The sequence below is a fragment of the Lonchura striata genome, chromosome 3 (assembly GCF_050655825.1).
Source record: "Lonchura striata isolate lonStrDom1 chromosome 3, ASM5065582v1, whole genome shotgun sequence".
Classification (NCBI taxonomy): domain Eukaryota; kingdom Metazoa; phylum Chordata; class Aves; order Passeriformes; family Estrildidae; genus Lonchura; species Lonchura striata.
This window is the reverse complement of record NC_140705.1, coordinates 26956141-26974342: the sequence shown is the minus strand read 5'-3', so window position 1 is coordinate 26974342 and position 18202 is coordinate 26956141. Positions and strand designations below refer to the sequence as shown.

Here is an 18202-nt window from a genome sequence, read left to right as displayed (position 1 = left end):
CCTCAAAAGAGATAAATAATAATCCACCATAATCAGGGATCTGAACTGGAAAGAAAAAGGAATGGAAAATACCAGAAGTAGATCAGCAAGGTTGCATATAGTGCTATTACCTTATCAGCACTTCAAAGAAAATTCTTTAAAAAATTAACTTAGAAATTAATTTATATGTTGGCCAGTCCTTGCTGTAAGGCTCACTGGTGCCATGGCATATGTTAGACAGCACTCAGCAGCTGCTCTTAGCAGAAAGATTTTTAGTTTAATGAGTTACCTGAACTCTCCTTGGACTATGCTTTTTCTTCCCCTTTTCATTCATGTATCTTTAAATCTTATGGAAAATGCACGGCATGTTTAGAAGTAGAAAAAAAACCTAATAGGAGCCCTTCTGTCACAAGTTTATGTGTGGAAGAGAATCTTTGTTCTTCATTTTTCCAAAGAAGACCTTTTGTATGTAGTAGATACAGGTTTTGAGAGCCAAGAATCCTGGTTCATATGATTCTATGAGAGGGCCTGTAGGTGTGCTGCAAAGAAGAGACCAAATTATTTTCACCATGGAAAGAATTCAGAAGAATATCAGAATTGGGTTTCTTTTTTTTCTTCTGCTGGAAGATACACAGAAAGCCCAGCATGCTTTCCATACTGCTGACTTGTTATAACTGCTGAACATGATTTACACCCATATTCCTATGGCTGGATTTAGTGGGCTGACCCTGGCTGGACACCAGGCACTCACCAAATCCTCTCTATCACTCCTCTCTGCAACTGGATGGGGGAGGGATGATATAACAAAGGGTTCATGGGTTGAGACAAGGAGAGATCACTCATTAAATACCATCACACACAAAACAGACTAAAATTAGAGAAATTAATTGAATTTATTGCTAATAAAAATCAGGATAATGAGAAGTAAAATAAGACCTTTAAAAACACTTTCCCTCACCCATCCCTCCTTCCCAGCTCTACCTGCTCCCTGCCAAAAGCACAGGGAGACAGGGAGTGGGGATTATGGTCAGTTCATCATTTGTGGCTTCTCCCACTGCTCAGGAAGAGGAGTCCTTTCCATGCGCCATCATGGGATCCTTCCAACAGGAATAGTTCTCCTTTCATTTTTCCAACATGAGTCCATCACATAGGAAATAGTTTTTCACTAACTATTTCAGCATGGGTCATTCTTCCATGGCATGCAGTCCTTCAAGGACAGGCTGCTCCAGTGTGGTACACCACATGATGACAAATCATACCAAGAACCCTGCTCCTTCTCTGTCCATGTATCTGCTGGTCCCTGCCAGGAGCCTGTTCCAGCATGGATGTCCCACAGATCCACAGCTTCCTTTCAGGCACCACCTGCTCTGGCATGGATCTCCTCCAAGGGCTGCAGGGACACAGCTGCCTCACCACGGGCTGCACTATGGGCTTCAGGGGAATCTCAGCTCTGGTGCCCAGAGCACCTCCTGCCCCTCCTGCGCTGACCTTGGTGTCTGCAGAGCTGTTCCACTCAAATATTCTCACTCAGCTGTTCTCTGGCTGCAATTTCACCTACACGAGAACTTTTGTTCCTTCTTAAATGTCTTATCATGGAGGTGTTACCACCATCTCTGATTGGTCCAGCCAGCTTTAGGCAGCAGCATGTCCATCTTGTAGTTGGCTGGTATTGGCTTTCTTGGACATGGAGGAAGATTCTGGCACTTTCCCACAGACGCCACTTCTGTGCTCCTCCTTCTACCAAAATCTGGCCACATAAACCCAGTAGATTTGAAATAGCTTTTCCTGTTACATATCAAAGCAATCACTTTTGTAGATTACAAATCTACATTTCACTATACTTTCTAGATTTGCTCTTAATTATTTTATCCTCATCTGCATTTTGCCTCATTAAATGTTCTTTAATGATTTGATTTTACTCCTTTGTCCAATATTACAATACTGACAGCTTGCTGTAGAACATAGGCTGAACTGCTCTATTACACATGAACATCTGTAAATTAGTGTTGCCCTGATTTGCATAGTCAATGATACTTCACAATTCTGTTTCAAAGGTGTCAGAAAGCAAAATGAAAGAAAATTATTGACAAAAATGGACAAAATTTGCTTGAATGCTTTCGATTTTTATACTGGGGAAAAAAATGTGTCAGGATTATGTATACCTCAGTAGGAAAGCTTTCTGTTTTCCTGATTGTAATGCTTCCAGCTTTGTCTGTCAAAATGGACTGCCCTGTAACCAAGAAGCAGAAGAATTCATGACACACAGTGAGTCTATCAATAGTCCTGTGTACATGGTGTACTGTGGCCAGAGGGGTCACCACACAGACTGTGACAATCCCATAGACTTTTATCATTGCAAATATATCTCTATGATTTGAACTTGTCAGCATATTTGTCCTTCTTTATTCTTAATTCAAATTTTCAGGAGAAACATGTTCTGTTCACATCAATGAGTGCCAAGACAGACCTTGTTGGAATGGAGGAACCTGTGAAGAGGACATGAGTGGCTTCAAATGCAATTGCCCCTTTGGTAAGCATTTATACTATTTATATAATTCCTACATTGGCACAATATGACACAATACTTGCTACTCAAGTGATATAAATCCTTGTATAATGCAGGCATTCTGCTTGCATTTTGAAATGTACAGAGCTAGTTATTTAGACTAATAAAAAGAATGTTTTTGTCTAATTTGTCATAAGAAAATCTTATAAATGATAGATTATGTAGCTAAAAAAGTACTTGCAGTACTGGAACATATTGAGAAAGAAATATGACAGAACTGAAGATTTTAAATTATTTAGTGTATATATGTATAAATTGAATTATTAAATTATTTATTGAATATATGTATAGACACCTTAAGCAACACATTCTGTCAAACGATATAGGGTTTAGGCAGTAAAATGTTTAATTTTAGCAAACATAAAAATCCCAATCTTTCAAATCCTATTCCACTGGCCAAATTACTAATTTCCAAAGGACCTGAACATTGCTCTAAAGTTTGTTTGACCTCAATCTGGTTACTTGATCTTTGTCATATCTTAAATGTCCTGAAGTATCCAAGGTATTGTGTAAAGCTGAAAGATATGCTAGAGGATAAAAGGGACATCCAAGATGCATCAGGCCAGGTAGCAAATGAACTAAGAATAACTAAGAATAACACAAAAAGACCAATCAAAATTAGCGAGAAAGATATATGATACTGAAGATTTTGCTTTGCTAATTTTATATATATATATATATATATATATATATATATATATATATATATATATATATAGTTTAATTTGAGATTTTACATGTTACTTTGTGTTTACTAAGATAAAGTAGAAAAGGTTGGGTTAGAAATTCCTAACCTTAGAAATTGCTTTTACCAAAGGAGCCTGGGGTATTGATTTTGCAACTTGTAAGTTCATTCATAAATATGGGTGATAAATTACAGATAAATTCTAAAATGTTTTTTGTTTTTATGTATGCATTTATGAGCTCATTGTTACTATGGAAAATAAGGTCAAGAAATCAAATTTTATACAGTTATGGAGTAAAAATTATGTATAGTACTGTGGTGTTTTTAAGATAAATGGATAGTGATTAGTAAAGCCTGGGAACGTCAGAGTACTGAAATACAGGTCTCCAAATGAACCTTCTCAAACTGAACAACTTATTTTAAGGGAACTTCAATGTATTTAATAACATAAGGTCCTTAAAAGCCTTAAGGTTGGTATCTGTTGAGTTGGATACTGAAGACAATACTGAGTTGTATCATCAAAGATAAGGTGATGCTTTCAAGTTTATTGTTTCACTGAGACAAATGTAAGCCTGCCAGGTGTTTCACTGAATAAAGGCTTTAGTAAAACATCAACACAAACATTATTTCCTTTGTTCTTTTGAGATGGAGATTATCACATTCAATGCACCACTTTGCTATCATGTGTTTGACTCTTGTTGGTGCTCACCAAAACTTTGATCTACAGTGGATTTTACACAGAAGCATGCAACTTTTTCTTTCCACAGACCTAAAAGGAAATGTAATTCATACAGCAGAATGCTTGTCAGTGGCAGGAAAACAAAATTGTTGTGGCATTGTATTAGTAATCATCTGTGCCTCTTTCTTTAAAGAAAAACTTCATAAAGGTTTCTTACCCAATTAATTTTTGTAATAATTCCCAGTGTGTGTGTGTCATCTGGAACAATGAAGTTTATGTAATGGACATATGAACTAAGATTATGAGTTTCATTCTAGTGACTCTAAAGAAATGCTGTGTATAGCAGTGGTTCTTGATCATCATCAGTCAAATGATAAAAAGAACCTCATAGTGAACCAGGGGACATCTGTAGAAATTATCATTTTTTTCTGAAAATATTTAAGACTTTCTGTCATTTGCAGCTACATTATTAATATGATAGCAAACTGAATTAGAGAAGGGAAAAATTGCTTATGTGAATATATAACAATGAGCTAAAAAGAGGAGAATTTTAATCTAATTGTGATACACATTCTATTTGTGTCCTTGGCTAAAATAATTAATATCCTTGTTCATATTCTCTTGGTGAAGGTGCAGATAAACAAATGTAACCATCTTTCAAATACATTTCTATGGTTAAATAATGTCTGTAAATTGTTTGAAATCACAAGTTGCTGAATAATTTTACTGATAGCTCAGTTCTAACAAGAGTATCACTTCAAAATATAACACAGCTGACTTGAGCTAATTTTTAAGTGAAAAATGAAAATTTATCTCCCATACATTTGTTGACAGCCAGTGCCCTACTGTATTTCTGGAAAAAAGTAAGTTTTGCTTCTCAGATGAACTGCAGTTGTTAGCTTTTTAGCAACTAAATACTAGTGAGCAAATAAATAAAAATATTTAGTAAATCACATGTATTCAATAGCAATAGACAAGGGAACACATAGAATTTGTATACTCCCTAATGATTAAGTTCTTGAAAAAACTTGTATCTGTATCAGTCTGACTTGACCAATAACATTTTTATTCATTACGTGCATAGCTGTTTTCTTGGCACTTTTCTGCTTTGCCTCTGTTGTCTAAAACGGTATCTGCACCTTATTTTAGATGTATAATGATGTCTTCTCAAATTTGACCTTTCAATATCAAATATGTTACAAACAATGAACATAAAAATCTTTCCTCTATCTTCAGTGGAGGTTCTGTTTCTAATTTTATTTAGGTTATTATTGTATGAGTAATAGTAACCATTCTATTAGATACATTTTAAGATTATTTAGTTGGGCAAGAAATATGTCAACGTTTCTGCCATGTCAAAAGGGAGCAGCACTGTTTCGTACCTCTTACTAAATGTTCAGGGGTAACCACAGTTAGGAGCTATATACATTAAAAGGGTAATCACAGTTAGGAGTTGTATACATTAAAATTCATTGAATATATTTTTTCTTCAAATTATGGCATAATAGTATTGTTACTTATTTGAATATAAAAAAGTATAAGTCCTCTTAAAGTACAATTTAGAAGGAAAGGATTAATTTCTTTTTAGTTTTTCTTTCATAAACATTAATGAGAAGCTAAAGATGTTGGGCTTTGCATTAGCAATGGGTGAAGGTAGTTTTATGATCTTGACGTGACTTAATAATGAAGAGATGCTCTATAATAGTAAATATAGAATAAAACTCTATGTTTTGAAAAGAAATTGAGATTTTTTTAATCTTTTATCTTTTAGAATGTTTATGCAAAGTGGATCTAAGACTAGCACTTTTTATTATAAAGATATATATTTTCCCAAAAGCTCATCTCACATGGTCTCACATGGTATGCAGTGTTGCATCTGGAAAATGCATACCTGGCCCAGTGAGAGCATGAATATGAAAAAATTCTGAATTCTTCACAGTACTGTGTGCTGTAGATATTTGGTTGTATCTGAAGAAAGCAAGCTGATTAGCCTGATTAATAAACAAGGTTCATTAACTCAACAAGAGTGTTATGGTAATACTTAGGTTGCTTCTGATAATAAATAAGATTTTTCAGATCCTGTGTCTTTATAAAGTAGAGTGTTTAAGAAACACAGAACAACTATCATATTGCCATTGGAGGGAGATTAAATTGTCAGAGATTAATAATCTGATAAAACTGCTTTTGATTGAGACTTGTGGTCCTCCAATTTTATTTTATTTAAAGATCTTAAAGTGGGAAAAGCACACAGAATGTTCAAATTGACCTGTGCTGTATTAAGGCAATAATCAATTGAACATACTTATTTCTGTATTAACTTTCCAAGACAGTTTTTTCTTCTAGAGAGTTACCTCAATCTACCTCAAATGCTTCTGTAGCCTACATAGTCTATTAAAATGACAAAAATTTTTTGTTTAAGTTTTCAAACTTATATATAGAGTTCATTCATCCTCAAGAAGCATAGTTGTTTTTCCTTGTCAATAAATCAGAACTTTATATATTTAACAAATCTAAAATATATACATTTAATTGTATGAGCTCAATTTATGAAAATATATCTTATGCTTTATTACTTACTTTCAAGTAGTTCAGTTTCTTAATATGTGGACAATTTGAATACTCAAACTGTTATTTTTATATGACAAATCCCCTTTCAGAAGCTTTAAAAATAATCCATTAAAATTCTCTGTAATACAGCTGAGACCTTTCTTAGAAATTATTCCAGTAGTCCATCCTGCTGTTGATAAGATATTGTCACTAAATAGGATGAAATGAGGTCATTTAATCACACAGATCATTAATTCACATAAATGTATCTCAGCTTTGCTGGAAACCTGAAATAACTAGAGTCAAATTTTAAAAGTAGGTAACTGATAACTAGACAAAATAGTTTCCTTGTAAGCAATTTGGGTTGATGTTGAGGTTTTTGGAGGTTTTTTGGTGGGGAGGGTTGTTTGTTGTTGTTGTTGATTGATTGGTGTGGTTTTTTTTTTTTCTTTTGGTTTTGTTTTTCTCATTTTCTTGTGCCATATTCTAATTTTATTAAAACAACATAGGAAGCCTGTGCATCAAAAGGTATTGGTTACTTTCAGTAATGGACTCTTCAGGGTGTACATTTGTGGAATTTTGTGACAGAGCATGATCTTTATTTTTGCACCTCAAGATTAGAGGGAGTATGTATCTATACAGATAGATCAAATAGAATCAGACAATATCTTTAGATATTGCATGAAATAATTTCCTAAGTCCTTTTCTCTCTTAGTAAAACACATCTTCTGAAACTGTTTTTCGGGAAAGTAATTGCATAAAAATATAGCTCAGGTGACCTGTTACTGCTATATATTAATGACCTTTTACAGGAGATTTTACAGGCATTATTTCTGAACTTTAGGCAGGTCAGGTCAAGTGTAATATCTTCTATATTTTGCTTTGTTCCTCACTATGCTACTGTAGGTTTAATTGGCAATAAATTGCATGCATTTTCTCCAGCTTGAGTTTATTTTTCCCTTAATTCTTTCTAGTGTCTAGGTTTGGAAAGACAGGTGTCTGCTAAGGAAGGCAGGAGCCTCCCTTGAAATGGAAAAATGTAAACTCCTTCCCTCTGAATTGTTATAAATTTGAAATTAAGGGGAGCTCTCAGGCAAAAAAAAAAAAAAAAATGGGAGCAGGAATAACAGTTCTTTATTAGGGAAGAAAAATTAAAAAAAAAAAAAAAAAAAAATTCAGTGAACCAAAACAACACTGATAGAGTCAGAAAACAACCTGACACCCTGTTGGACAGGGTGTTGATAGCAGTCCAGCTGGGAATTATAGCTACAGTCCTCCTGCAGTGTCAGGTGTGGTTCTGTTGGAACAGACATCCTGTAAAAAAAGGATGTAGTCTTCCTGCAGTGGAAGAGCAGCTGTTGCTCTGGGAAATCCAGTGCAGGAAAAGCTGTACTGGTGTTCCAGAAACTCAAGATTATATCTAGGTAGAAATGCTTGGCTCCTCCCTCTGGGTGGAGCAGCTCACAACGGGATGTTAAGTTCTTATCAGTCATGCAGTGACATTCAAAGGCCCATTATCAGCAGATGTGTCCCCAGAAAGAGGATTGGTTGTGGAAGAGATAAGGAAAACTACCCACTTAACAGAAGACAACTGCTACACAGATGGCAAATGGAATACATCTTGCTTCTTAGTCTGGGATATCTAGCAAGTGATTTCCCTGTCTTTATCTCAGCCAGTGAGATATTTCATCTAATTTTCTCTCCCCATCCTGCTAACAAGAGGGAGTAAAAAAGCAGCTAGCTGGGTAGAGGTCTGGAAGCCATACAGGGTGAATCCACCACACACTCACAAGCATCAATGCTATGAATTAGCAGATTTAAGAAAAAGAAAAGTAAAAATAAGGACCTTCATTATTTTAACATCCTCTAGTCTCTCTTGCAACAAAGGATGAAGTTTGTAGGAAGAAAGTTCTGAAATATTTAAATTCAGGTTATTCATTGATACAAGCAACATAAGAAAATTTTTATGGAATTCTTGAAATAGGGGGAAAGAACTTTAACAGTAAGTCCCATAAACAGGATGGAAGGGCCCTAAATAAACCTTCCACTCAGTACTGTGGTAGAGCCAAGTGCTGGAACTGTAGCAGTTCTGTCTGGAAGGTGACACTGGAAAAGCAAGGTATTCCAAGGAGTCTGAAACTTGTGTTCCAACACAGCAAGGCATCTTGTGTTGTTAAATAATATCATCTGTTTTTTTCATAAATTTTATTGGAAGAAACTCCAGCCTCTTTCCTTGGAGTAGAGTAAACCTCCAGTCAGTACCAAAAATACTGAGGAAAATGGTAGGCACTATTTCTTGCCATCACTTGCTGTCCCCATGTGATCTTTATCATTAGAAACATAAGGACTGATCAGTATTGATTAATATGTATTCTGAATTCAGTGCAATAAAAGTGCAACTAATACCATCTTCAGTGATAAAGGCAATGGCCAAGGCAATTTAAGTGATGATATATATGCAGCTACAATTTGATACTTGATTGGAACTAATATGGTGTTGGATCAATATAAAATTAATGTCATTCTCCACAAAAAACAACCAGAAAAGTGAAGTGCAGATAACTGATGAGAAAGTCCTAAAGGACCTGTGTTGTGTTCCAACTTTGTTAGATTAATGTGTCCAGAAAATGTTTTACTTATCAGTGAAGCAGTATGTTTAGCAGGGAAGAATGTATCCATAGAGGCTCTTAGATCAGATCTTTTTCCAAGAAATAATGTACAATTTCAAACCCATGGATCCATTCCCTTTATGTTTTATTGCCGTGAAGTTTGTTTGTACATTCTTTTTCTTTTTTGTATCTCAGTCTTCAGATTGTTTTTATCAGTCCCTCATGGTTTTTTTTTCATTTTGGCTATTTATATTGCTCATCGAAACACTATTAATTCTTTGGGGTTGCTTTCAAATTTGTTTTATATTACTTCCTCCGGGTGATTTTATGAAGATGTGTGAATTGTTATCCTTTACATTCTGTTCTTTTTATTTCTCTATGAAAACAAATATTTAGAAACTTGTATTTGTTGCAGGTATGTTTAAAGACTAACTAAATTTCTGTTTCTTGCAGACAGGTTAGTTAGCAAGAATATTTCTTTTTAGTCACTGACTACTTGTATTCCTTTTCTGATTAACCTGCTACTTGTTTATTTTAGTTATTTAATTTTAAACTTATTTTGTTTTTAAATTATTTTGTAGATGAGTTTTTTAGTTTAATTTTTCAGTTTACCTGTTTTATTCATATAGGATAAATATTTTAAGTCTTTCAAATTTGGTGAGATTGTTTATGAAGGTTTACTTCTTCCTTTAGTTCACCTGAGGCAAAATATTGTGTAGAGTCATGATAGCCTTTATGGAGGGAATCACTCACTCTTTTACTCACCTTTCCTTTTTGTCTTTCAGCTAGGTGAGAGTAGGAGTAAACTGAAAATTTTCATTTTTGTGTGTTTCAGTGTACATGAATATGCCATTAGTCTTTTCTTTACTTATGACAAGTTCTTAACCTAATGCTTTATTCTGAAAAAATTAAAATCATTGATGACTTAAGGAAGATTAATTTATTAGAATAACATAAAGAATAAGCATCAGCAGCTGAATAAAATTGTAGCAACAAAAAGATTTCTAACCCAGCTGTTTCCATGACAACCAACCTACATCTTAGGTTTCAAAAAACATTTCTGCATTACTCCTGTGCTACTCCTCATTTCTGTTGTATGTTATTTAAATTGATAAATGTTTCCATTTTATTCATATAGAATATTGGATGAAACACGTGAAAGTATTGTTCTATTTGTATTACAATAGTGTCATGATGCCTGATTTATATTAGGAACAATTATATAACATGCTTTCTTTGTGTTGTTTTCATTTTCACTGTTAATATGATCCAGGGAGTTCAATCGGTTTTGTTTTGTTTGTTTGGTTGAAGGGCAATCCTTGTTGCAAACAAAATAGGAAATAATTGGATATATCACGGTTTAATTTCCCTATTTTGTGGTTGTATAGAAAACATTAATACAGATGAGATTAACAACTTCCTAGAGGTACCAGTATTTTGTATCAGAGTTTAAACTGGGAGACCTTGCATTCAGAAAGCAAAGTTTTAACCAGCAGAAGATGTATGAGATGAGATGAGATGAATACCAGCTGATCTGATTTACTCTGTGACTAAAGACACTGCAGTAAAAGTGGACAGAGATCTCCTTAGCATTATCCTGATGCCATTTTTTTCATTTTTACAAATGAATTTTTAATTTAAAAGAAAATTGGCATAATTTTCCTCCATATTCTTCTCATCATACCTTTAAGATTCTTAAAACAGTTCCTCTATTTTAATAAAGTGCAATGTTATGCTTTAATTCACTGTCTGGACCTAAAAAGAACAAGTGGAAAATGCATATGTATTATAACTAAAGGTGAATCATAAAAAAATAACACAAAGAATGATATGTGTAGCAGGATGATAAGGCCAGAATTGCAGTCTGTACAAACAGTGAAAATTAGCTGTAATAAGGCACAATTAAAAAGTTCAAAAAAATGAAACCTCACAAAAGCTATCATACAATTTTATTATGTTCAATATAGTTGGCAGTCCTTTTTGGAGGATAACTCAGGACTGAAATAGTGAAGCTGCTGCCCAAATTGAAGCTCACTGATTGTGACAAATGGCACCCTATCTGGATATGTTATGACTTCAGCAACTGAAAATAAAAATTTAAATTAATTAATAGTGTTAATACTCCAGACACCTTGTAGTCTAGGCTGCCCACACTACCTCTGTAGGCAGTTCTCAAATCAAGTACTCAGTCCAAACAGAACCAGAAAGTTCCGAGACCTGATTCACAGTTCACTTTAAGAACAATAAAGCAATGCTGATGTAATTAGCAATAACATAAATGTCAACAGTGATCAATTTTGCATAACTTTTTCTTAAGAAAGGAACACCTGTACAACTTAGTGAAGTTAACTACAGCATTATGTACCAAATGTAGCTTTACCCATGATCCTAGTTACGATCAAATTTAATGGTGATCTAAATGGTTAAGTTGGGATCCCTTTCCCAAGGTTAACTGATTCTTCAGCAATATATTTTCATTTCCTCTAATTCTAGAATCTTATGTCAATTACTCTTCTTTATGTCTTTTCTTACACATGGCCTGTACACTTGAGACAACTGTTCATCTATGCACCCTGTGACTTTTTCTTTGGTGCAGATATTTTTATAAACCTAGTATCTACACAGAATCATAGAATGGTTTGGATTGGAAGAGACCTTAAAGATCCTCTAATTCCAGCACTCCTGCAGAGATACCTTCCACTGGACTAAATTTTTTAACCCAACCTGGCCTTGAACACTTCTAGGGATGAGATATTCACAACTTCTCTGGAAAACCTCCTCCAGTGCCTCACCACCCTTACAGTAAAGACTTTCTCCCTAATATTTAAACTAAATCTGCCCTCTTTCAGTGTGAAACCATTGCCCCTTGTCTTTGTCACTATCTACTGCATCTTACTGACATTTTTATTAAACAAGTTCAATATAAACTTTCTTGGTTACATGTGTAGTTTCAGTTTTATCTTTACAGATTTCTTATGATACCTAGAAATTCAATTTACATATCAGTACTATGATAAAACCACACTCATAATAATACCACTTAAAATATACATATAATATCTCTGTAGATGCTTATTATTAATATATATATGACTGTTCATGTAAATAATCAAAATTGTTTATGGAAATTTATTTGTTTTAACAAACAAAATTATAGATTTATGGAAAAGATCTGTATGTATTTTCTCAGGGAAACATTTCAATAGAAAGTTCACTGATGAATTTTTCTCATCAAGAAAGTTTATGAAATGTTTTTTAAACTAGTTTCCATGTAAATGTACTTATTTAACCTGTGCATAATTTTCTTTTGTCTTCCTTATTTTTTTAATTGAATAAGAAATATGTTCTTATTTATCTGAATGTGGCTGTTAAACCATGCTGTACTTCATGGGAATACGTCATCACTGTATCATTTCTATGCCTTCCTTTAGTACCATTTATTATACACCTATAGGTTAATGCAGCCTTGCCAGATGTTTTTCTTTACTGTTTATGAACTGATATTGATAAAAGAGCTGGGAAAAGACACTTACCCTTGTAGAAAAAAAGATATCCTTGCAGACCAACTTTGAATGACAAATTTATCACTGATGAGCACTGTCACACAATGAATAATCCATTGTGCAGAAGACCTGTATGAAGTTCAAGTCTGTCTTCATAACTTGGCATGGTTATTCTCTCCGGTCTATTTTGCATATATAACTGTGGTTAGACAGGAAACTAAATATCTGGTTACTCTTTCTACTAGGCATGAATCCAGCCCAAAACCAATCTGCAAGTCCTCCCTGAGAGGATTCAGCAGCTTTCTTCCTTAAGCTTGTACTCAGACTGTGCCAACTTTGTCAGCTGGACTTTCAGAGAATAAAAAGCATGCTTTGACAGCTGGATGGGGAGTCTGTACATAAACCAGCAGAGAAATAGAGCATAGTACACATTGCACATAATTCCAAGAGAATTATTCAGCTTAGCTAACTGGGATTTAGTTAAACTTTAGTTGAACTTTTTGGTCAAATTCAAGTTTCTTTTTTTCAAGCAAGTTCATTTAGCTTCCTCTTCATGAAATTAACTTCCTTGTCATCCAAAACTCTTTTCAAAATTTCCATTAGTTTTTGCTGATATGGAGTCAATGTTCCTCATAGCAACTCAAATAAGGCAGTGTTTTGGATTTGTGACAAAATAAATGTTGATATTATACCAATGTTTCTTGCTAAGTAGTGTTTGCACAGCAAGGACTTTTCCGTTTCTCACAGTACCCTGCTGGCAAGTAGGCTGGGGATGCACAAGGAGTTGGGAGAGGCCATAGCTGGACTGCTGAGCCCAAATAATCACAGGGATATCCCATACCATATGACATCATTCTCAGCATATAAAAATGAGGGAAGAAGGATGTGAGGGATGTTTGTCTTCCCAAGTCACAGTTGGGCATGATGGAGCTCTGCTTTCCTAGAGATGGCTGAGCAACTGATTGCTGTTGTGAAGCAGTGAATAAATTCCTTGTTTTTCTTTGCTTGCATGTGCCGCGCTCCTGCCCCTAATCCCTTTTCTCTCAGCCCCGGCTAGCTCTTGTGGGGCGAGGGCGGGCGATGGAGGCACCCTCCGCCGCTCCCAGCTGGGGTTTGGAGAGTGCCTTTGTGGGTTCCGGGCAGCGCTAGCAAGCCTCGCGGTGGTAAATGAAGAGCGGATCCTGCTGGGGGCTAAGTCCGAGTTTATTGTAGCCCAACGGGGCTAAATATCTTAGAACGGTGCCAGCCAACAGGAACAAGCACAAGGTGCTTGCACTGGCTTATAAACTGTAAGGGAGGGGTATCCAACGACCAATGGGGATAGGGATAGGGGGTGGCTCCGGGATGGGGGGATATGGTGGGGTCCAATGGGGGAAGGATATGGGGGGAGCCCCAGGTCCTCGCCCAATCTCCCGGTGCCCTGAGTAGAAGCTTCTGGATGGATGGGAAGGGGCACCGAGTGACAGACAAGGCACCCGGGGGGGGTAAAATGCCTCTTTCAGGGTGATGGATAGATACTGGGAAGGCGGGAAGGGAGGACAAGGCGGGAAAACTGGGGATAAACCAAGTTGTACACGGGGGTACAAAGGAATAAACCAATACATAATACAGGGATAATAAAACATATACATAACGCAACTCCACATGCATGCACAACTTTTCTTTTCCCATTAAACTGTCATTTTCCAAACCCATTAGTTTTTCTTACTTTTTTTCTTCCGGTTCTCTCTCATCCCACTGATTGAGCAGCTGTGTTGGGTTCAGCTGCCCACCAGCATTAACTAATCACATTACCATATCTTTTCCTCCTTGTTTTCATTCCATAAAATAAGATGCAATTAAATTCTAAAGATTAATAAAGGCATTAATATATCAACATTCTTGTGAAACAGATTTGTTTCATATTCTAGTACGCTTTGAGATAAATTTAGCTCTGCCATTGCAGAACTGCAGTAGCATTCAATAGCACAAGAAATAGTTAATCCCACCAGTCGTTTTCTTTCTTCAGGTATATATATGAAATTATCAGTGAGTAATCCTCTTGTCTGCCCACCTATATCTTTCTAATAATACTTTTATTTTTACTTCAAATTTACAGTCCTTCAACACAAATTATCTTCTCAAGCTATATATCAACAACTTCACTAATATCAAGGTACATGCAGTAGAATGGCATGTTTGGGTGATTCTATATCACATGAGCTGTATAGAATGACAACTGCCTTCATCCTCCATGACTTGTTACCTTTGTTGAATTGCACTTTTCTGAAAACTCATATCTAATTTGCCACCCATGGCCACCCACATACTCTACTAAAGAGAGAGTGCATCTCTCCTTTGAAGTTCTCCACGTTATGAGATTGAATACTTATTTAATTCCTGTGGACTTTTGCTGTAATAAAAGAATTCTAAGTATTCTTCAAAGTGCAAAGAGGATTACCTTTATGCACTGCTGTGGTAATTGTATAAAGCCATAGCTATGAACTGAACACTGAGAGTTTAGCATCACTAGTTACACTTACCTTGTTCTTGATCCTTTTGTCTCCACTTATTCTAAAGTAACTAAGTGAACTGAACACAGCATCATAAACTTATTAATTTAATATCGCTCTAATGCAGCACGGTTTGCATTGGAAGGGATCTTAAAGATCATCTTGTTCAAAACCCCACTGCCACGGGCAGGGACACCTCTCATTAGACCAACTTGCTCAACTCCCTATCAAATTTTGAACAGAACACTCCCAGGGATGGGGCACACCACAACCTGTCTGAATAACCTGTTCCTGTTCTTCACTACTCTTGCAGTGGAGAATTTCTTCCCAGCATCTAATGTAAACCTGCCCATTTCAGTTTAAACCCATTGTCCCTTGTCCTGTTACTATTTTCCTGTATAAAAAAAAAAATCCCTTGCCTTCCTTTTAATAAGCCTCTTTAAGGTACTGGAAGGTCACAATGATGTGTCCCCAGAGCCTTCTCTTCTCCAGTCTGAGCAGCTCTGACTGTTTCAGCCTGTTTTCATTCTGAAAAGTCTTCCTTGTCTTGAACCACCCAGACTTGGATGCAGTAATGTAGGTGGAGCTTCAAGAGGGAAGAGTAGAGGGAGACAATACCCTTCCTTGACCTACAGTCCATTCCTATTTTGAATCAGCTTTTAGGGTTTGTTACAGGCCTTTTGTGCTTTTTTATGGTTGGCCTTCTGAGCTGTGAATGCACACTGTGGCTTTTGTACAGATTTTCATCCACAAGGATCCAAAGGAGGACTACATCAGCTATATGATGTATATGTGTGCTGTAAATAGTAATGGTTGGTAACACAAATCACATTCTTAGCTGTTATTTATCCAAATTTTCTTTTTCTCCCTCTTATCTCTGAGTTAGTAGTTTTGGATTTTTGGCTTTTTAAGTTTTAAGAACATATGTTGAAAAGGTGTATTTTAGATGTTGAAAAGGTGTATTTTAGGAATAGTTTTATCTTTCTCCTTTTTCACTTGGGATGGATAAGTTATCACTGAGGTAATTGCATATGTAGGTATTGTGATTTCCTTACCATAGAATCATTTTTTCTATATTTTAAGTGGCATGTTCAATTTTAGCCACCTTAAGACAAAAATCTATTGTGAATTCTTCACTGTGATATAAAAGGAGAGCTAATGACAGAGCTTTTCAGTCATAAGAAGCATCAGAACACAACTTTACCATCTGTGGAGCAGATAGAAGTAGAACTTTTAGATGTGTGACTTTTTTGAATTTGAAATTATTCACTGAATTTAATGAGATTTTTCATGAAAAAGTTTTATTACATAAACTTAAAATCACAAAGTTTGTTTTTTAAAGGTATCAGGTAAAATTAATAAACTGTATAAATGCTTAAAGTATCATTTCTTAGTCTCCATTTTCTAAATTTCATTATATGACAAATATATAACAAGGACAGAACTTTTTAACAAATTAAAAAGAATAGATTTTTGCACATATTCAAGCATATGAAATATTATCTGGCTTTAGAATGAAAAATTAAAATTCAAGACTTTCAAGAAATAATGAAGCAATATTTCATTAAAAGTTTTATTATATTTTAGAGAAAAAAATAGAAAAATCATACATTTCAGGAAGATTTATACCTGCTATAAAACATAGGCTATCATTACTTGTATTAAGTTAAATACACCAGTTATCTTGTTGCCTTTTATAAAGGCAGATGGTTTTGAGAGCATCTCAAGGAATATCAGCAAAAAGTGCCAATGTCTCTAATGTCGCTATCATTTATAAAAGTGTATTGATCAGATAATTGCACTTGCTAGCTGTGCATGTGATGAATTAAATAATTATTTATTCTACTTAATGAAATCCTGAGAAATAATTAGTTACACTAAATGTCTTCTAATTATTCATTTTCTACAAAAGAATTAATGTATTTCAGATCGCCAAAAGAACAGTCATTACCAACCAAACTTGATTACTCAGTGAAATGCATGTGAGATTCCTACTTTTAAGGTGGGAATCAAGTAAAAGTAGTGGAAAGAATATCAGTGAGTTAATTAAATTTCAACCATCAAGTTGAAACTGATGTCTTTATTCTTTATATCTGCAATACTACGAGGTTTAGGAGATTTTCAATTTAGCATCACAAATGTCAGAAAGGTCCTACCAGCTTTTCACTTCTATACTCTGAGACACTCGAAACCTATTTAAAGTCTGCTTTTCTAAAGCATTGCACAAAAAGAATAATCCATTGGAAATAATGCAGATTATAACTACTCTGAAAAATGTGCTTACTTCCTACTTCCTCTCTTCCACCCCCTGCCAAAAAAAACCTCAACAATCCCCAATAATATTAGAAGGGAAATCCTGAAAGAAGATCAAGTCATGCTTCTAAGTCCTGGGATTTTTTTGTATTGTAGGTAACTGCTTTTATTGAAATATTTATTTTGTAGTAACTGAATAGTAACTGTTCAACAATTAGGTGTAGCAACCAAGTGGCATCTTAATAGAAAGGCCTGAGAGAGACAAATTGAAATATTGACTCTGGTGAAACATTATGAATTTTACTGGTTATTTACAATGAATCATGCATTTTCCAAGATTAATATAGCTTTGAAAAAGATAATACTTTCTGAAGTTCTAGATTTAGAATCATTGGAAAAATATCAGGGTGTTTAAATGTTGTCTTGGCTGTCAAGATGGGTTCAGTTTATCTGTATTTTCCTGAAAAGAAAAATAAGAAGAATGTTCTAATATAAAAAATTGTTTTGGAAGAAAAATGCCTTATAACCAAAACTAAAACAAACAAACAACAAGAACAAAAAAAGTGGTGTTGCCATGGTACTTCTTTTATTTATTTCATAACTTACTATCTCTGATTATATTTCACTGCTAAATTATAATCTTCATGTTTTGTGAGATACGTGTTGCATCTTCTGAGTCTCACACTACATCTCAAAGTCATCTGAAGTCAAATTTTCTAAACAAGTTAGGCTGTTTTGCTGAAACGATTGAGTGTTAAAATTGAAATGCTAGCCTCGACAAAATGACAGAAGCAAATGGCAACTGTGTATTGTCAAAATGTGAGTGAGCAATTGGCTGGACAAACAGTGCAGAACAAAGGAGAGGTCTGAGGAAAGTGACAGGAATGTG

At 35.0% G+C, this 18202-nt stretch overlaps 1 protein-coding gene across 1 annotated transcript in view; it reads left to right on the top strand.

Moving 5' to 3' along the window:
• Positions 1-18202, top strand: part of LOC110468097 (protein eyes shut homolog) — a 386727-nt gene that overhangs the window by 51996 nt on the left and 316529 nt on the right. Inside the window, exon 7 of the mRNA XM_085574727.1 lies at positions 2405-2509. Coding sequence (XP_085430853.1) covers positions 2405-2509 — 105 coding nt within the window. The remainder of the gene's footprint in view (positions 1-2404; positions 2510-18202) is intronic.